Raw genomic sequence first — 21,829 nt, forward strand, 5'->3', positions numbered from 1 at the left:
TACCGAAAGAGGACAACAGAGGGATTGGAATCCTTGGAGTTACAGGTGTTTATAGACCAAATGTCTCAAAAAAAATCTAGAAGAGGAGGAGGGGGCGGAGGAGGAAGAAGAGGAAGAGGAAGAAATAACGGTTGCCTGGGGGTATAGATCAGTAGCAGAGCCCTTGCCATGCACGACCCCAGTGCCTGGGTGCTAAAGTTTATTGATTGGTGATTGGCTACGTGCCTAGATACTCCCCAAGCCTTATATGATCCAGGCCTGGTAGTGCATACCTGTAATCTCAGCAGTTGGGAGGCTGAGGCATGAATTTAGCCTGGGCTGCCTGGAAATTTTATTTTATTTTATTTTATTTTATTTTATTTTATTTTTCCGAGACAGGGTCTCTCTGTGAAGCCCTGGCTGTCCTGGAACTCACTTTGTAGACCAGGCTGGCCTCGAGCTCAGAAATCCATCTGCCTCTCTGCCTCCCAAGTGCTGGGTTTAAAGGCGTGCGCCACCACGGCCCGGCATGCCTGGAAATTTTAAAGCCTCACCCAGTTATAGCAGGAGACCTTGTTTCATCATCCCCACCAACACCACCACCACCACCACTACCACCACCTCTCAGAAATAAACAGAAGGCCAGGCGATGGAGGTGCACGCCTGTAATCTCAGCACTCTGGAAGGCAGAGGCAGGTGGATTTCTGACTTTGAGGCCAGCCAGGGCTACATAGAGAAACCCTGTCTCAAACAAACAAACAAACAAACAAACAAAAACCAAATCCAAAAACCAAACCAAAACAAAAAAGAAATAAACAGAAGGCGAGGTGCTTTTTTACATAAGACAATGCCATTTTTCTCAACAGAATTTTGACAAAACCTGGGCATACTATGAACAAGAGTTGAGCAAGTGGGGCTGGTTCAGTGGATCCTAGCTTCAGTTCTGAGCATGAGTGTGAGCTAGCTCACAGTACTCTACCATTTGTAGGGGTTCTGACGCCCTCTTCTGGGCTCTACAGGGACACGCATGCAGGTACATACACCCACAAATACAAAATATGCAAATCATTTTTCAAAAGCCTTAATTCAGTATATGCATAAATGTGATATACTAATTGCTAGTCATAATGCATAGTAATTTGAATGTAATTGTACCAGGAGACCAAAAGGTTCATAGCCATATAGTTGCCGTGTTCAGTGCTGAATGTATGTATCTCCCTGTCAAGTAGTGTAGATGAGTAGCAGACTGACTGTTCAGTGAAATGAATGAACTACAGTTGTACTTAATGAAGTGAACAGAACATCAAAGTGAGTGAAAGGAAGTCACAGAAAACACGATGCTAATCTCAAAGAACAATGATTGGCAGGCTGAGCCGTGCAGAGTTTGTGGCTGGGATGTGGTCACAGGGACAGTTCAACGTGTACTTAGGATTTGTACCACACCCCCATCCTTGGTGATTCTGCCAGCCCCACACATCCTTTGTAGTATTGCCTACTGAACAAGAGGATTATTTAGTTCATTGGCTGGGTCTCTTTATGTAGCTCCGGCTGACCTGCATGACACACACTGTGTAGACCGAGTTGGCCTCAAATGCAGAGGTTTGAGATTTCTGGGATTGCTTCCTGGGATTGCTGGTTGAACTACTATGCATAATTTAAATGGGGGGTAGGGGAGACTGGGGATGACGTCCAGAACTTCACACACACCATTGGATTATGGGATTCCAGATAGGCGACCTCACCCGCAATCCCAGAACTGAAACTGAGTCTGGAGCAGTGCAGCAAACTCTGAGCCTAGTGACCCTACCAACAAAATCTCACTGTAGACACACAGCAGGTAGTAGAAGTAATTTCTGTGCTTCCTTTATTTACAGACAGACTTTAACAACAAACCAGTCAATGGCCCCAAATCAGAGTCAATGGACTACAGTAGACGTGGTCATGGGGAAGAAGAGCAAGGGCTGGATTCGATCACACGTCCCCTTGAAGATGTGAGGGAGAATGCAGGAGGCATGACTGGACTCGAAGTGGAGGCATGGACGCCAAACAAGAAATCACACTTAGCAGAGGGTCAAGTCAAGGGAAGCCACGATGCAAATTTAACCGGGGTTGAAAACTCCCAACCCTCTGGGGATGACAAGCAACAAGCCAACCCTTCCCTGACATTTGCACAGGCCGTAAGAAACGGCATGAAAAATGTCCATCGTTTGCCCACTGACACAGACCTCCCGCTCAACCAGTGGAACCAGGAGGAATTCAGCAAGGCATTGGGAAATGATAATTCCTCTGAGTTGCTGACTGAGCCCTCAAACTGCAAGGATGCCATGAGTGTCACCACCCCCGGGGGAGAGTGTGATCATCTCCAGGGGCCGAGGAATGCCGTGCTCTTCCAGAAGCCTGGCTGGAGCTGCAGATCTGGTGCAGAACCCACCATCTTTAACACACACGGTGCTGGGGGCCAACCCCGACCCCCTAGGACGGCACCCAACAAAGAACCCAAAGACGACTCTCCAGTTCAGCCAAGCCTTCTGTCCCTGATGAAAGACAGGAGGTTAACGCTGGAGCAAGTGGTGGCCATAGAAGCCCTGACTCAGCTCTCAGAAGCGCCCTCAGAAAACTCCTCCCCGTCCAAGCCCAAGAAGGGTGAAGAAACACATCAGAGAACCGCTAGTCTACTTGACAGTTGCAAGGCTATCCTTCATTCGGTGAGAAAAGACCTCCAAGACCCGAATATTCAAGGAAAGAGTCTTCACCATGACCCTGTTGTCTTTAATGGCCAGAACAGAACATTCAAGTCTCCTGATAGTTTCGCTGCTAACCAAGCACTTATAAAGTCACGAGGCTATTCGAGCTCACCTGCAGCTGACAAGAAAAGCATTGCTGGTGGTAAAGCTCCCTCTGATGGTTTTAAGAATTCAAATCCATTGCCAGTAGAAAGTCAAAATCTCGAAAACTGCAGTCAGGTACTAAGCTGCGATCAGAAATTGAATTCCCACGATCCGTCGTTCCAGGATGCACCCTATAGTCAGATTGAAGAAGATGTCGCAGCACAATTAACCCAACTGGCATCCACAATTAACCACATCAACCCAGAGGTCAGGAATGCTCAAAGTACACCAGGAGGCCTTGTCGTAGCAAAGAACACGCAGCAAAAACATAGTCTGGAGAAACGCGTGGTACAACAGAAACCGCCGTCAGGTGTACAAAATAAACCTAGCGTACCATCCAAAAAGCCAAAGAAGACCCAGAAGAAGGCAAGACCGACCCCACACACAAGCAAGCGGAAAAAGAAGGCTCCAGCCCACAGCTCTCAAGAAAATGATCAGAAGAAGCAAGAGCAGCTAGCTCTAGAGTATAGGAAGATGCATGACATTTGGATGTCATCTAAGTTTCAAAGGTTTGGCCAGTCTGGTCCGCGTAATTTTACTGCTCTGTTGAGAAATATTCCTATCTTTAACCAAATAGTAAAGCCCATGACTCAGAGTAAGACACTCTCACAAGACAATAAGTTATTTCCTCCTATCAGTCAGATAAAATTCACAAGGAGCCCCGAATTGGCAAAGGAAAAAGTGAAGGTTGAACCATCAGATTCTCTGCCAATATGCCAATTCAAGACGGAATCCAGTGGGCAGGCATTTGCAGAGCTGGCAGATAATTCTCAGGGACAGCCCTCGGTGAGTGTCAATCAGAAAGGTCAGCCTCTGCCCGAGCCCCCTCCGTCTACCCAGGGTGCTAATGTAATGGCTGGTGCTGCCCAAACACAGTTTCATCTAGGCGCTCAAGAGAACCTGGTGCATCAAAACCCACCACCGCCGTTGCCTGGTACCTCTCCTGACACACACCTGCCAGACCCAACATCAATCCTCAGGAAGGGGGAAGTGTTAAGCTCCAATGGAATTACAGTTGTTACTGCAAAGCAAGAAGCTCAGACATCGAACAATGGGCCATTGGGTCCCACCACGGACGGTGCCCAGGCAGAATTTAACGGGAGTGTCATGGACTTCCTTAGCAAGCCTGCAAAAGACCTGATAGCTGGGTTGAAGGAGCAGGAAGTTGCAACCTGCGGGTGTGGTAAGTACTCACCTGTGTGGGTGTCTTCCTGATTCATCTTTGGGGGGGGGTTGGGGGAGGTGAGGGGGGTCATCATTGGCTCTTTCTAGTCTACATGAGATGTACTAAGTAATTCTGTTCTTGTTTGACTTTGAAATCTTGTTTATTCTACTCAGACTGGGAAAAAGAGGTAAACTCTTTCAGGTGGGAAAAGCCCTTTGCAGCGGTTCATTTTCAGGACTAAGAATGAGTTGCCTTTGCTTAGTCATGTGTGGTTCTGCTCTACCTATATCAAATACAGTTCAACCTAGAAGGTTCCTAGAGAGGACGTAAAGCCACGCGCAGGCGCGGCGATGGTGAGCGAATCCACAGCTTCTGCGTCTTGCGATAGAAAAGGTGTGCCCACATAAGGAGACTCTATAGCCTGGCTGTTGAGATGGTAGATCTGGGACATATTAATCTTACTCAAGATTTCTCGGGGGCTTATGGAGATGTCTTAGCAGGCAAAGCGTTTGCACAGCCTTGGCCCCTGAGTTCTATGGCGTATAATCTGGGATAAACATTCCCAGGTCTCCACACATACACTCATATGACAGAAATAGTAAAATTTCTCCTTAATTAAAATAATTTGTTAATATTGTTCTGGAAGGGCTGCTTTTTCTGTGACTTTGAGAGGTTGTGATGGCCCCTGTAATTGCAACTTTTGGGAAGCTGGATGAGGGAGAAGGGTTTTTTTTTGAGTGTAGCCTCTGTTTTCTAGTTAGAACCTGCACCCCTACAAAACAAACAAACAAACAAACATGGAGAGGGCTAGAGAAATACCTGAGCAGTTTAAGGCTTGGGCATGACACAAGTTCATTTCCCCTGGTGGCTTGGGAGATCCTCTTCCTGCTGGTCACTGCAGTCACACAGACCTACACAGACCCCTCCACCCTCCAGACAGGGTTTCTCTGTACAGCCCTGGCTGTCCTGTACTCTCCTGTAGACCAGGCTATCCTCAAACTCAGAGACCCACCTGCCTCTGCCTCGATGCTAAGATTAGGGCATGTGCAGCCGCTGCCACCACCACACAGTAACATAATATTTCTGTAAAGGTGTAGGAGCTGGAAAAAAAAATGTTACAGAGCTTAAGAACAAAATTAACACAGCAAAGGAAGACAGTACAGATTCTGTCCTTGAAGTTTGTCCTCCTCCTCAACCCCCTTGCCATAAAGTGGACTTTGTAATAAATATATACACTGGCTGAATGTCTTCAGTGCAGGTTTAGGTATTAAAATAGACTGATGTCGGATGGCCCAAACTCAAGATCTGCTTGAACCACAGGGATGGGTGTTTTTCCTACCGGATGCAGGCTGGAGAGTAGATTGCTGGATGAGAACTGCAGGCTGGAGGTGTATTTAACTTCAGAGGATGGAGGCGGTGGTAGGCACTCACCTTTGGCTACTTAGAAAGTTCAAAATCAGAATAAACACACACACACACACACACACACACACACTCTTCTTGATTGAGAGATCATGCACACAGTTGTGGAGCTTACTTAACTAGACCCCGTGCCTCTACCTGCCTTTCTTTCTTTCTTTCTTTCTTTCTTTCTTTCTTTCTTTCTTTCTTTCTTTCTTTCTTTCTTTCTTTCTTTCTTTCTTTCTTTCTTTCTTTCTTTCTTTCTTTCTTTCTCTCTTTCTTTCAAGATTTATGTATTTATTATTTATACAGTGTTTGCCTCCATTTATGCCCGAATGCCAGCAGAGGGCGTCAGATCTCATTACAGATGGTCGTGAGTCACCATGTGGCTGCTGGGAATTGAACTCAGGACCTCTGGAAGAGCAGTCAGTGCTCTTAACCACTGAGCCATCTCTCCAACCCTTCTGTTGTAATTGTCATCTCCAAAGCTTACTGCAAATATCTGCTAACCTAGGCCTGGTCTCCAGCCCCTGCCATTTCTTTTAAAGCTTAACATTACAAGAAATTTCTTTTCTGTATATCTCTGTGAAAAGGGAAAAATAGATTTCCAATTTTTTTTTAAGCCTGTATACTTCTGGGCTCATGTAGGTTTTGGAGTGTGGGGTTATCAGGTTCTGCATACAAAGTCACACAAAGACAGACCGGGCAGTCCATTACTGAACACTGGATGCTATGCTTTTGGTTATTGATAGGCTGGGTCTTGACCTCTTGGATCAAACTTCATTTTCACGGGACTGCCTAAGACCATCAGAAATATCAGATATTTACATTACATTCATAGCAGAAGCAAAATTATAGTTTATAAAGTAGCAATGAAAATAATCCCATGGCTGGGGGCCACTGTGACATGTGGGCTGCAGCATTAGGAAGGTTGGGAGCCAGAGTTCTAGGTGATGTCTTTTCTGAGTTCTTAAGGAGACAAACAAAAATCTCCCGATAACTGAGTAACATCATTGTAGCTGAGGGTCTTGCTTCAGGTGCACGCTTTTAATCCCAGCACTTGGGAGGCAGAGGCAGGTGGATTTCTGGGTTCAAGGCCAGCCTGGTCTACAAAATGAGTTCCAGGACAGCCAGGGCTACACAGAGAAACCTTGTCTTGAACGCCCCCCTCACCCCCAAAATAAGGATAGTACATAAGAGTGAAGTAGAATAAGCCATTTCTGGGTCAGTGCTTGTCAAAATCAGCAGTATTGATACACTGACCTAATTAATAGGGACTGTCCTGCTAAGTGTATTTCACAGTATCCCTGGCCCCTTTCCATTAGACGGAAGCCAGAGAGCACGCTCATACCCATACTTGATAGGCCCCAAAATAACGGAAACTATTGCCAAATGTACCTATGGTCAGAATCACCCCACTCTCAATCACTAGCAGAAATAAAGTCTCTTGCGCACACATGTCTTACTTAAAAATAGGTTGGAGAGATGCCTGTGGTTTAGAGCACTCGATGATCTTCCAGGGGACCCAGGTACAGTTCCAAGCACCCACACGGAAGCTCATAGTCTTCTATAACTCTCATTCTGGTGGACTTGACATATTTACAGGCCTATGCATTCCAGAGCTCATATCCACATGCAAACATGCACACCTACAGATAAATAAAATAAGGACTGGGGCCGCCCTAGCTTCATCTCATACTGTTTCTTTTTTTTTTTAAAGATTTTTTTTGTTTTTTTGTTTTTTTTAAATATGAGTACACTGTAGCTGCCTTCAGACACACCAGAAGGCGGCACTGAATCCCATTACGGATGGTTGCGAGCCACCATGTGGTTGCTGGGATTTGAACTCAGGACCTCTGGAAGAGCAGCTAGTGCTCTTAACCTCTGAGCCATCTCTGCAGCCCCCAGTTTTTTTTTAATTGCAACTATTCTCCCGCTTCCTCTAATATGGCCCCACCCCAGCCCCACCCCAGCCCCATTACTAGCAAGTCTACCACCCACAGCCTTGTTTGTGCTAGGGAAACACTCCACGTTTGAGCTACATTACATCTTTAAACCAGAAAATGGGCTTCTAAAAAACACCCTGGCCAGGAAAGTATGTAAAATACAGAGAGGCCAAACTAAACATATAGGAAGCCAAATTTATTCCCAAATTTGACAAAAATTCACAACAAACTGGACGTGGAGGTGTGTGCCTGGTGGACATTTAAAGATAGCCTTGGACTGAGATATTATAAGATTTCTTATCAGTGCATTTGGAGGCTAGCCTTGGCTACGAAGCATGTCTGATTTCCTATTGTCTCATTCCCATAGTGTCACCAGCCCTTCTTTAGGACGCAGCATTATTGTTAGTTTAAATTATCTCCATTTGCGGGGGTGGCACACACCTGTAATCCCAGCACTCTGGGAGGCAGAGGCAGGCGGATTTCTGAGTTCGAGGCCAGCCTGGTCTACAGAGTGAGTTCCAGGATAGCCAGGACCACAAAGAGAAACCCTCGTCTCAAAGAAAAAAAAAAAAACCCCAAATCCAAAAAACAAAAAAGACAAAAAATTATCTTCATTTACAGAATTTAGGTCTTTACACCCTTGCCAAGTGGGCTTTTTGCTGTGCATTTTAATAGGACATTAGTTAGTATATAAGGCAGGCTGGTCTTGGCCCCTAAAACAGCCTTCCAGTTCTCTTCCCAGGTGTTAGGGTGACAGCTGTGCACCCCTAAGCCCAATGCGTGACTTCCTTGTTTCTGTCTGTTTGAGGCTGGCCTCAGACTCACTGTATAGTCCAGACTTGACACTCCTGTGCCTCCCAAATGTGTGGACACGCAACCTTAAGTTTCTGTTCTTGCTTAAAAAAATTGTAGCGGTATCTAAAGTTTCCCGTTGTTGTTCTAAGAAGTGTTATATTTACTATAAAAGTACTTGTAACTGATTCCCTCTGTGTGGGTGTTAAATTTGTCTGTCTTTTGCGATCACCAGTAATTCTAACGAGTACCTTCCTTGTACACTTTGACGATGAATACCTAATTGGGCACTCCCAGGTCAGTGAATTGTTACCAGGCTCACGTTTAATCGGATACTGGAGCTAAGCTTCTCAGATTTAGTGCTCTGTGTTATAGCAGTTATTACAGAGACCTATGAAACCGGAAGAGGGAGCCAGGTGTTGTGCCAGCACTTTGGCGTTGAGGCAGGAGTGTCAGGAATTCAGAACCATCCCTGGACACCTTGTGAGTGCGTTGAGGTTCTACTAAGACCTCATCTTACTAAGTTTAGTCATATTAATTAAAAAAAAAAAAAAGCTAGAATATGGGAGAATAAATATGACACCAACCCCCACCTTCCCGCTTTAAATTTTTTCTCTTCTCTCCTCTGACTGCTCGAAGGAATAAGGGCCAGAAGTCCTAAGAATGCCCCCCGTTGTCTCATCCGCTAAAAGTTGAAACTAATCCAATCGAAGAGAAAAAAGCCCCTGTGCTCTTTGTAAAACTGGGTCTAATAATCTGATTCCTTCCACAGATGGAGGTACACAAAAAGAGAAAGGCCCATATTATACACACCTTGGGGCAGGACCAAGTGTGGCCGCTGTCAGGGAGCTCATGGAGACTAGGTGAGGAGCTGTGCTGCCCTGCTAAACCATTCTTCCCCGTGGGCCTGGGTCAAGGCAGAGGAAAGGTCTCGGAGTGGTCCTGAGGCGAACGAAGCCGGTCAGGAGTGTGAGCTGGATGCTCCTCAGGGCTCCATACGCCCGGTCCTCCTGAGGCCTTCCTCTCAGGAGCGGGGGCCTGGAGACACGCCCACCAAGCCCGTCTGACCAATCAGGAACATGTATTTTCCTGCGACTGTACAGTGGTAGAAATAGCTGAGATGATTCCCACCCTTGCTTTAACCCTAACTTGCCCATCCCCCGAGACTCGTGTTGAGGCCAGGCGATTTTTATTTAGAGTGCCCCTTACGTAAATAGAATTGGGTAATGAAATCAATCTGCCACATAACCGCTGGCTTTTAGCCAACGTAAATGACAACCGTTTCGTCTTCTTTTTCTTTTTCTTTCTTTCTTTTTTTCTTTATCTTTTAAACGGATTGATGTGTATACTTAATGCATTTAGATGTGAAAGCATGGAGATGGGTTGTTGTCACTAATTAGTCCCACGCCTACTGTGTTCTCTACCAGGTATGGCCAGAAGGGAAAGGCAATCCGGATCGAGAAGGTAGTGTTCACGGGGAAGGAGGGGAAGAGCTCTCAAGGCTGCCCGGTCGCCAAGTGGGTGAGTGCCGCCTGGAGACTCAGCTTTTCTTGGTACTTTAGAAAATGGATTTTCCCCGTGCATTACGTGAAAAGGTTTTGCTTTGTCAAAAAATGGAGACCAAGAAAACTTGGTGTGTCGACAGGGAGATGAGAGAAGCCACGTGTCTTTACTGGGTTTTTGGTTGCCTGGGTAGGATATTTAAACACAATGTGGTTTAAACCCAATCACTCTAAGCTGATTAAAAGTAACACTACAGCCCTCCCCAAGGAGCACGCATTTCCTCGAGAGCATTTGATTATATAGTCACTGAGTGTTCTATGTTTTTCAGTGTATTTGCTGTCTAACTAATAGGTATATTTCAATAGGTTTTATCCTCCTTTCCATAAGACGCTACATATTTTGGAAGCAAGAGCCTTTCTTAATAGATAAAAAGTATCCGGGCAGTGGTGGTGCACACCTGTAATTCCAGCACTTTGGGAGGCAGAGGCAGGTGGATTTCTGACTTCGAGGCCAGCCTGGTCTACAGAGTGAGTTCCAGGACAGCCAGGGCTATACAGAGAAACCCTGTCTCAAAAAAACCAAAATTAAAAAAAAAAAAAAAGACAAAAAGCAAATACAAAGGTCTTCGGTTAAGGGGAAAGGAACAATAGCAACAAAAAGTAAGACAACAGCCACCAATTCTGACCATCTTTATCCTTCATCCATCCCGGAGATCACATGGTCCAAGGAGAGAACCAGGTCTCCGTCTTAATGTGTCTATACGCTTAACACAGTGATTAGAAATAACACTAGAAGAGTCCACCGTCTGACTGGGAAGGTGATGGTAGGATGATGCAAAGATGTCAGGTCTGGAAGAATTTTTACGGCTAAAGTGAGCGGCTGAGGTTTGATCTGCTGCTGTGTGTTGTGATGCTATATACCGGTCCTGGCTGCCTCTGGGATGAGAGGACCCCCACGTTATGCCAAGTAATGCTCTGCAGACTTTTCCCCTAATTAAAAAAAAATATTGGTTGGCTAAAGATGCTGACAGCCTGTAGCTGGACAGAAGAGAGGTGGGTGGGGTTTCAGTTCCTGGGCCTGGGGTCTAAGGAAGAGAGGAGAGGAGAAGACATCATGGGGTCTAAGGAATCAGGAAAACACAGCAGGGGGGAGGGGAGCGCTAACTAGAGTTAAGAGCAGCCCAGATGGAGCCTGGGAAGTTATAACTCAGGGTTGTTAGAACTCAGGGAAGTAGACACTAATACCTTAGAGGGTGGATATCTGCCCAGTTCTAGTGCTTCAAAGGCTTATTTATCATAAATATTTGTGTCTTTTATTTTCTTTCATGTCTTTTATCTGGGGACTGAATGAAGGAACAAAGGTGGGGTGGGAAACCCCTTATGAGATTAATAATTCTTACACCAAATTCTGTATCTAACTGCAGTGTTTGAAACATCTTTGATAAGGATATGCTGTCTGGTTTCTTTGTTTGTTTGTTTGTTTGTTTGTTTGTTTTTGGTTTTTGGTATTTTCCGAGACAGGGTTTCTCTGTATAGCCCTGGCTGTCCTGGAACTCACTTTGTAGATCAGGCTGGTCTGGAACTCAGAAATCCGCCTGCCTCTGCCTCCCAAGTGCTAGGATTAAAGGTATGCGCCACCACTGCCAGGCTTGCTGTCTGGTTTCTAAGTAGGGTTTCTTTTAGGAATTAATTAGACATCACTTTCAAAATGTAGAAGCTGAGAACAGGAATATATTTTACCTAGTTTGTATGTGGTGGCAATCTGTGAGTGGGGGAGCCCTGCCTGCCTCTGTCTATCTAGCTTTGATTTCCCCCTTCCTTAGACAGCAGTGTGGCAAGTCACTTGTAAGCACACTTGCTGAATGCAGCTCTAATTTTCCCTGTGCGTTGTCATTAGCAGGATAGAGGAGGCCATGATCACCTTAAACTTGGATGGGTGCTATAATCCAAACTCAGATCTTTATACATGCTCCACAAGAACTCTTTTCTCCTACCCCGATCAGACATCTCTCCAGGCACGAGCGAGTTGTATTAGTGTCATGGCAGTTTGGCTGCAGAGTTTAACTGAATCAACCTCATTAAATCACCTTGCGTAGGTTCATACACATATCCCTATATATGCCTGCCTCTCCTCAAATCTGTCTTGGGGCTGTACCATTGTGCATGAAGGTACCTCCTTGGGTGTTACCATAGCAACAAGACATGGAGCCTATGATATCTTCCTAACAACAATAGCCATCCATCTTAGCAACTGTTGTATTGCTGTGAAGAGTCACTGTGTGGGCCACTCTCTTAAATGAAAGCATTTGGTTGGAGCTGACTTACAGTTTCAAAGGGTTAGTCCACTATCGTTTTTGGTGCAGAGGGTAGCATGGTAGCTGAGGCCGGAGCAGTAGCTAAGAGTCCTACGTCCTGTAGGCAGAGGGTGAGAGAGAGAGAGACTGACTGACCGACTGACCGACTGATTGACTCTGGGCTTCCTCTTAGCTTGCCTCCAACAAGACCACATTTCCTAAGCCTTTCAAATAATGCCACTTTCTGGTGACCAAGCATTGGAATCTGTGACCCTGTTGGCAGCCATTGTCATTTCAACTACCATACCATTTTAGGAATCAGGCAGAGGGCAAACTTTAGGAATGCCCGACGGCAGGAGCTCCTAGTAATTAAGAAGGAGGCATATCGCCTACCCGCACTTAATTTACCAAGATATCCTTACTTAATAACTGTGTTTAGTATGCTGATATGTTTTAAACACCATTAATGGGTGAGTCCTGACGCTGTTTGTGCACCATTAATGGGTTCCAGTGCACGTATGTGGGTGTGTACATACACAGAGGAGCCTGTGGAGGCCTTTCCTTGGGTACTCCGAACACCTCTTTGAGACAGGGCTCTCATTGGCCTAGAGCTTGCCAATGAGCTCCAGATAAATTCCTTTTCTCCCTGGGATTATGTGTGTGATGTCTCTCTTGATGTTTTTACACGGGGTCTTGAGCATTTATTTCCACATAAGATATCCTAGTGTATCTAGTGGCAGAAATTATGTTACTTTTTCATGGCTGGCCAGTGGTGGCAGGAACCTTTAATCCCAGCACTCAGGAGACAGAGGCAGGGAATCTCTAAATTCAAGGTACAGCCTGGCTACACAGAAAAAGTCTGTCTCAAAAAACCAAAAACCTAAACAAGCAAAGCAAGTCGAGCAAGTCAGTAAGCAGCGAGCCTTTGTGGCCTCTGCTCCCTTCCTGCCTCTGGCTGTATTTCCTGCCCTGGGCTCCCCTTAGGGTGGACTCTAACCTGCAAGGCAAATAAATTCATTTCTCCCACAGTTTTTAGTCATGGTCTTTATCACAGTAAAGAAATGCATAATACCATATAATAAATAATTGTTACTGTCATGGGATTAGACACACAGTCAATGGAACAGAAGTAATAATTGACAGATAAAGCTTCAATGATTTAGACACAAATGGGTGCCAATATGACCATGGATACTTAGGAGTAAATGTTTCTGAAATGGCCAGATAAAGAAAAAATAAATCCAGGTATGGTGTCTGGGCTGACACTTACTTTTTTTGTTTGTTTGTTTGTTTGGTTGGTTGGTTTAGTTTGGTTTTGTTTTGTTTTTTGGATTTCGTTTTTTTCGAGACAGGGTTTCTCTGTGTAGCCCTGGCTATCCTGGAACTCACTCTGTAGACCAGGCTGGCCTCGAACTCAGAAATCCGCCTGCCTCTGCCTCCCAGAGTGCTGGTATTACAGGCGTGCATCCCCCACCGTCCGGCTAGGCTAACATTTGTAATCCCGTCACTGAAGCACGTCTTGGTACAGTTGCTTCTCAAAGGAAGACAAGCAAAAGTAGAAATTCATTTTTATTATTTATTTATTTAGCTACAGAGGCCACTACTAATACGGAAATGAGAGTAGACAGGGATGGGAGAAAATATTCACAAATCCTGCATCTCACAAAGGACTTCTAGATAAAAAGACAATGTGCATAAAACTGACATTACACTTGTTTGGATTTCAGCCACCTTTGTCACATATAGTGTGCCTAGGGTATAGCATGGCCGTTTCTCAGTGCCTTTCATGGCTGTGCTCCTTAAAGGCAGCACACCCTGGAGGTGAGACCCGAGCAGGGAAATAATATTAAAGTTTTGGCGAGAGAGATCGTGGGGAATGTTGACTTGGTCCCAGTAGAATCAGGGAATGGGTCAGGGGCTGTGGCATAGTCTGGATGACTATAAATGAAGCTGAGGACTGGGAAATAGCTCCGAGGCTCAGGAGTGTTCGTCAGAGGATCCCGTCCAATTCCCAGCAGCACACAGCCATTCCCGATTGCCTGTAACTCCAGCTCCAGGATATAGACAGCGCTGTTTTGTGGGCAGTGGGTGCACTTGTGTTCATATGGAGCAGGCAGACACGCAGGCAAAAACACTCATAGGCATAAGAATAGAGAATAGTTCTTTTTCTCTTGGTGTGTTTATGATTGATCCACTTAGGCCTGATCTCATTATCTATAAGCACAGGGTATCTTCAAATGACCCTCTTGCCTGAGCCTTCCACACACTATAATTGTACACAAGGCCACTGTGAACAAATGTATATATTAGAAGAAGGCGTTTTTGATTTAATTTTTTTCTTTTTGGTGAACATTTTATTTGTGTGTGTGTGGGTGTGTGTGTATGTGTATGTGTATGCACACGCACACATTTGCATGCATAGGCATATCAGTATATGTGTGTCCGTGCATTTATGAATGCTGAAGAAGGAAACTTAACTCTTGCAGCTGAATTTTACCCATCTTTCCAAGTCTAAACTTACTGATTCGTTTGTTGTTTCCAAAAGCTTTATTTTCACTTGTTCCAAGGTTTGGGAGGAGCTCCAGGGTTGTTACATAGCTGGCTAGTGGCCTGAGAATTTCAGGTGGAGGTCCTGAGGCTGGTCAGTGCAGGGCAGAGGAGGAGCCCCTTAGAAGGTGGGAGATGTTCTAGTTGTGCGGAGGTGACGGCTGGAGCGAGTGCTTCTGCTACGGGTGTGGCCCTGCTAGCCTAAGACAGGTGGTTGCCCATCTCTTTCATGAACTTCACCTCCTCATCTAGGAAGTAATTATTCAAGAAGTCACAAGGGTCTGGTTCAGGGTCTTCTCCAGGCCTAGACAACCTGACTTCCACAGCCTCCTGAGTTTTATCCAACTCGTCACATCCTGGGAAGAGTGCGAGACCACCAGGATGGTCCTCCTGCCTAAGCCAGTTTGCAGAAGTGCCCTACCCAGAGCCACGTCATCCCGATCAAACAGAAGCCCAGAGAGAGAAGTAGGAGAGCAAGGCCCTCAGTAAAGTTTACCGGGTGGATCATGGGAGCTGCTGCTTTGATGCAGTAGTGTTGTTGGATCTGGGAAGTCCTGGCTGATCCCCAGCTGGAAGCTAAGCACAGAAAGACAGTGCTGGCTGGTCCTCGGAGCTGGCCGCTGGGAAGATGGTCTGGGAGGCTGTGACTGCAGAGACTGATTGTAAGGCAGCCGACAGTTACTGAAGAGGTGATCCCTGGGTCTGTTCCTTCCAAAGACACAGATCCATCTGACCTCCTACGTACTACTCTTTAGACAGACTTTTTTTTTTTCATGAGTGCCTTCACTTAAATATTTTGAAGGCTTAGAAGCTATAACTTCATCCACCATTAATGGAAATGATTCCTATACTTTGGAAGAATCCAGATAATCTTATCCACCCTAACATATTTTGTTAAAGGAAACACCAACAGATCTACACAAAATGTGAGTGTAACCATCCACTAAGAATCAGGTTGTCAAAGGGATAGGGAACCACTGTTCATCAATAAAGGGATGTAGCAACAAAATATGGTTTATTCCTACCATGAACTATTGTTACTAATCAATGACAATGAATCCACTGATGTTAGGGTGCTCTCTGGCCTGCAACTCATATGACCAGACTGGCCCCAAACGTAAAGATACAGTTGCCTCTACCTTAGATAGAGGTCTTAGCCCAGAGAGAATTTTAAAATCACCTCCAAGTTGTGGTTTGAATATTGAATCCAAGACCTTCCTACATGCCAGACAAATGCTATTATGCTATTGAGACCCATGTACATATGCACTTGAAACTATTATCTTATAGCTGGCTGCTGGTGGTGCACTGTTTAATCCCAGCACTTGGGAGGCAGGGGGTAGGTAGACAGCCTGGTCTAGAGAGTGAGTTCCAAGACAGTAAGGGCTACTCAGAGAAACCTTGTCTCGGGAGAAAGAAGTATATTCTGGAACTGGAAATCAGGGCATTGTATACACAGTAGACAAGTGTGCTTCACTGAGATCTATCTCCATTCCTCAGATTACAGGCTGGAAAGCTGAGGAACAGAAGTGCTCATTGGACTCTTTCTCAATAAAAGGATAAAATGGGGCGGGGAGCTGGAGAGATGGCTCAGCGGTTAAGAACACAGACTGCTTTTCCAGAGGTTCTGAGTTCAATGCCCAGCAACCACATGGTGGCTCACAACCATCTGTATTGGGATCTGATGCCCTCTTCTGGTGTGTCTGAAGAGAGCAACTGTACTCACACACATAATTCTTTTTTGAAAAGATTTATTTATCTTATGTATATGAGTACACTAGCTATACAGATGGTTGTGAGCCATCATGTGGTTGCTGGGATTTGAACTCAGGACCTCTGGAAGAGTAGTCAGTGCTCTTACCTGCTGAGTCATCTCACTAGCCCCATAAAATAAATCTTTAAGAAGAATAAATGGTAATTCTATGATATGCAAAGTGCATCGCTAGACTGTTACCTATGGAGACAAGAACACCGGGCCTGGGGGTGCAGTCCTCATCCTAGTGTTGAGGAGGCTGAGGCAGAGGATCTCAAGTACTGGAGGAGCCTGTACTATGCAGCCAGACTCGTTCTCCACAATCCTAATAGAATGCAAGATAGTTTGCAGAATGTTAGTTTTATAACGCATAGGGCATGCTATGAAACCTAAGTCTTGGTTTTGGCTTGGTGTGTGTGGGAAGGGTGACTGTGTGAATATGTCCCTCCTGTGAATGGCAGGGGAGGACCACGGATGCCTTCTTAGTTATCACATTATTTCTCCTCCACCTGTCTCTGTTCCGCAATGCCCTGGTTAAAGGGATACATGGCCATGGCCAATTTTTTGCTGCTGGTAAGGATTTGAACTCATGTCCTGTGTATACAAAGTACCGGTGGTTGCTCAGTAAGTCCCGGGACTTCCTTCGGCTCAAAACAGATAGATAGATAGATAGATAGATAGATAGATAGATAGATAGATACATACATACATACATACATACATAGATACATACATACATAGATACATAGATAGATAGATACATACATACATACATACATAGATACATAGATAGATACATACATGCATACATACATACATACATACATAGATAGATACATAGATAGGATGGAGAGAGAGGGTGCTTATGAAGTACGAATAAACAAGATTTTGGGGTGACATTTTTTCTTCTCAGGAAGTCCCACTGCTCTTTGGCTTCTACTATTTATAAGCTGATACATCCTATGAGGTAAAAAATCCCTAGATTTAATTTGAATTTCCTTTTCTCAGTTTTACGATTGTCTCACGTAGCGCTGGCATTGCCGGTGACGTATGGCCTTGCTCCCATTGGCTTGCTCCCGCTGTGCCGCCGTGGCCTCTAATCTCTGGCATTGCCTGTGACGTAAGCTGGCATGGTTTGTTCACACACATCTTCCCTCTGACTAATAGTATCAACTTCAGGGTTTGAAGTGTACCTCCACTAGACTTAGTGGGTTTTACTCTGTGCCGTTCCGAGCTATACTCAGAAGCCTCAGTTACTGCAGTAGGGCAGAAGAACCTGACAGCAGAGATCGTCCCTGTAATTCTAGAGAAGGGTTAAAGCAACTTGTCAGGATGGGCCTAGAATAACCCATTTCAGCAAAAGGCCCAAGCTCACAAGTTATGCATGTCTTTATATGTGTGTTTCTACGTGTCTTGGGATATGGTCTCGTGTAGCAATGCCTGTGGGTCTGTGAGCGGTCACGTGCTTCCCCTCCATTCCCAGATAGAATCCCTGCTAGGACTAGGGGACGGGGAGTGCAGGGAGGGCTTGCTCTATAACTGTGTGTGCCTGACCTGTGTGTGTGTGTTCATATGTAGTGGGGTGAAGGGTTTTGTTTGTTGCTGTTGTTCCTTTCTGGCACTCGGATCAATTTTTTTTAGTTTTTTGAGACAGGGTTTCTCTGTGTAGTCCCGGCTCTCCTGGAACTCACTGTGTAGACCAGGCTGGTGTGAACTCAGAAATCCGCCTGCCTCTGCCTCCCAAGTGCTGGGATTAAAGGCATGCGCCACCACCGTCTGGCAGGATCAAACTTAATGTCCCGTGCATGCTAATCAAGCACTTAGCTATTGTGATGGGCCTCCAGATATTCTAGACGCTTCTCAGTGTGTCTCCTTGGCTGGCTGGAGACCAGTTATCCTGGGATTAAATGTGTATGCCAGAAAGCCTGACTTAAGTGTCGGTTCTGGGGAATCTAACGCAGGGGCCCATTTGTGCTGAACCTCCTGCTGGTCCTTCCTCAGGATTTATACATACCATAAATGTTTATATAAGTACATTCTTACATTCGTATATGTGTGAATGTTACACGTTTATGACTAGCGTGTCAGGTGGCTGGGTGCTGGGGCGTATATGTCATGGCACATGCACGCTCTCTAGAAGAGAGGCACAGATAGCCGGTGCTCTGCACCATGTGAGTTTCCATGCATCAAACTCCTGCACATTTTTCCCCTTGTGTTTTTCTGAGATAGAGTGTCATTGTGTAGTGCTGGCTGGCCTGAAACCCTTATGAAAACCAGGCTGGCTTCGACACCTCTGCCCTCCAAATGCAGTAATTAATGTCATGTCCCCCACATCTGGCTGGCCGTCTTGGCGGCAGGTTCAGAGGGAAATGAACCTCGCCCTTATCCCACCTAGCCGACATAGACTGCTAAATGGTGCCATTGATCTGAAGAATTACTGTCGATTGTTCGAGACAGGGTCTCCTATATCCTAGGCTGGCTTCAGACTAGCCAGGGAGAGTGGTAAACTTCTGTTCCTCTTGACCCTACCTCGGGGGCTGGCATTGCACTCACGCGTGCATTTGCTTGTGCTGGGTTTGTGACTGAGACAAGTGCCCGGTCAGCACTCCATCAGCTGAGCTCTATCCCGAGTAAGGAGTCTGGACTTTTCACAGTTTGGATCATGTTCTCCTTGGATGATTCCACTTCTATTAACTTGGAAGAAACGTTTTTAAAAATCAGACAGTTGCCGGGCAGTGGTGGCGCACGCCTGTAATCCCAGCACTCTGGGAGGCAGAGGCAGGCGGATTTCTGAGTTCGAGGTCAGCCTGGTCTACAGAGTGAGTTCCAGGACAGCCAGGGCTATACAGAGAAACCCTGTCTCCAAAAAAAAAAACAAAACAAAACAACAACAAAAAACACCCCACAATTAAAAAAAAAAAACATCAGACAGTTGAGAGGGTTTTGTCTGGGACTCCGTGAAATCCAGCGCGCCCCACTCCCACTGCCGTGGTCGCTGCATTTCTTTGGCCTTCAGTATTCTGACAATGTACACAGCTCCTAAATGATGTGCTTAATTCTTTCATTCACTGTTTACTTCTTCAAATAAGACGGATGTCCTTAATTTAAAGCAGTTAAAGGCTGTAGTCTTTACACTCAGATTAATCCTGGAGTATGATCAGTTCACCAAGCCAGACATTCGAGGCCCTCATGGGTGCCGCAGAGATGCAGAGACTGTCTCAGCAACAAGCAGAAATTGCCTTAGCCTCTCCTGTGCACAGCATTCATGAGTGCACGTTGTTTCCAGGCCTTGGTATTTAAGAGCATTTTCTCCTGTTGTTACAGAGGTCCAAGCTTGAAGTCCTAGCACCCACATGGTGTTCCAAAACTGCATGTAACTCACACTACAAGTTCATATGTGTTACATACATATACAGAGTTAAAACGCCAACACATGAAATTCAATGGGAAAGAATTTTTTTTAGTTTATTTGTTTTTTTTTTTTTTAACAGTAATTCTGAAGCCTGGGCTATATATAAGACTCTCCCCACCGCACCTCAGTCGCCCACCCCACCAAAAAAAAAAGGAAAAGAATAAAAGAAAAACGAAAGGTGTTTAGATGATTCCATTCTATTCTTTCAGGTGATTAGAAGAAGTTGTCCCAAGGAGAAGGTTATCTGTTTGGTTCGTGAGCGCGAAGGCCATCACTGTCCAACCGCTGTGATAGTTATCCTTATCCTCCTGTGGGAAGGTGTCTCTCGCCCGATGGCTGACCGCCTGTACAAGGATCTCACTGATAACCTGAGTTCCTACAGTGGACATCCCACCGACCGAAGATGTACCCTCAACAAGAAGTAATCAGATCTACCTGTTCTTTCTTAGTCTTCCTTCCTTGGCTCTTTCTTGGCTTTCCTTCCTTGGTTGTGAGCGGTAAATTGATGCGTAACTGCCAACTGAGACTGTGAGTAGAGGACTCTTAAGTAGCATGGAAGGAAAACCTACCTACGGTGTCCAGGTGCTGCACACCGTTAGAGGCCGCAGGACCTCCCTGAGCTGGAGCTAGGACTGCACAGCGAGACCCTGTGGTGCCCTCTCCCCCACCACCACACCCAAGTGCAGTTAAGGGTATTCTGGGACTGGAGAGATGGGTTCCAGTGGACCCAATTGAAATTCCCACCACCCACATGGCAGCTCACGTCTGCCCATAACTCCAGTTCCTGGACCCTCTTACACAGACATAATGCATGGAAAACACCAATAAATATTTTTTTAAATGATAAAAAATTTCTGCTTAGGGTCCTATGATTGAATTTAAGGCTGTGTTCGTCATCTTAATCAGCTGATAGATAGATAGATAGATAGATAGATAGATAGATAGATAGATAGATAGATAGATAGATAGATGGATAGATGGATAGATGGATAGATAGATAGATAGAACTTTTTTTTGCTTTGTATCTAATCCAAAGGGTCTTTATCAGAACATTATTTGTCAGAATTTGAGGCCTTCCTGGTAAATTCAATACAGAAGTAACATCAGTTCGTTCGTGAACTAGGTGGTGTTCTTTTTCTTTTCTTTCATTTCTCTTTTTGAGTCTTGCCCTGGCTGATCTGTACCTGGATCTTAGTGATTCTTCTGCATAGAAGAATCTGTCCTGACCCTTTCTGGCTGTGTGCCCTTGTGAACATTCAAGGCCAGCCTTGTAAAGGACTGCTTTCCCTTTTTCTTGTTTTGAGATGGGTTCTCAGTACACAGTGCAGAGTTCAGTCTGGCAATCCTTCCTTCTGTTGGCCTTTCCTGCACAGTCCTGGGTTTAGTTCACTGCAGTAAAATTACCATTCCCCCCAAAAAAAGGAAAAAAAAAAGGAAATTCACCGTTAGATTAGTAGATGACTAATTTGTTCTTTAATGCTTTTAAGGATTACATCTGCTAATCACTTTCTTATGGTTCATAATGATGAACATGTCAAATCGCCTCCCCAAAAGTTTTTCAAACTACACGAGAATATAATATTTTAACTTACCAACAGTCGTCCATTTATTTATTTATTTACTTACTTATTTATTTATTTTTGATTTGTTTTTTTTTTTCCGAGACAGGATTTCTCTGTGTTGCCCTGGCTGTCCTGGAACTCACTCTGTAGAGCCAGGCTGGCCTCGAACTCAGAAATCCGCCTGCCTCTGCCTCCCAGAGTGCTGGGATTACAGGCATGCACAACCACTGCCTGAATATATATCGTGTCTCTCGTCTTCCAAGTCTCGCTCCCTTCAGTGACTAATTGACTCTTTGGCCCTGACTCCACCCCACATTTTCCTCTCCCAGCTCCTGCCCCCTGTCAATGTCTTAGGGGCCTTTTGCACTTGTTCTTTTCATTTGTTTTTAGTTTTTCCTGTGCAGCCCTGGCTGGCCTGGAACTCACTCTGGCCTGGAACTCAATCCGCCTGCCTGTACCTCCTGAGTGCTGGGATTAAAGGCATGCCCCACTGCTACTGCTACCACAGCCACCCTCTAGCAGAGCATTCCTGAGTATTGGTTTGGGTTTGAAGAGTGGCACATTGTGTGGCTAGCATCACATTTACCA

The 21,829-nt window shown here is 45.3% G+C and overlaps 1 protein-coding gene across 1 annotated transcript in view; it reads left to right on the forward strand.

Moving 5' to 3' along the window:
• The window catches only part of Tet1 (tet methylcytosine dioxygenase 1), a 71,473-nt gene that overhangs the window by 35,310 nt on the left and 14,334 nt on the right, over positions 1-21,829 (forward strand). Inside the window, exons 3-6 of the mRNA XM_052164632.1 lie at positions 1,854-4,050; positions 8,944-9,034; positions 9,599-9,692; positions 19,889-20,100. Of these exons, the coding sequence (XP_052020592.1) occupies positions 1,854-4,050; positions 8,944-9,034; positions 9,599-9,692; positions 19,889-20,100 (2,594 nt within the window). The remainder of the gene's footprint in view (positions 1-1,853; positions 4,051-8,943; positions 9,035-9,598; positions 9,693-19,888; positions 20,101-21,829) is intronic.

Source organism: Apodemus sylvaticus, chromosome 19 (assembly GCF_947179515.1).
Source record: "Apodemus sylvaticus chromosome 19, mApoSyl1.1, whole genome shotgun sequence".
Taxonomy (NCBI): domain Eukaryota; kingdom Metazoa; phylum Chordata; class Mammalia; order Rodentia; family Muridae; genus Apodemus; species Apodemus sylvaticus.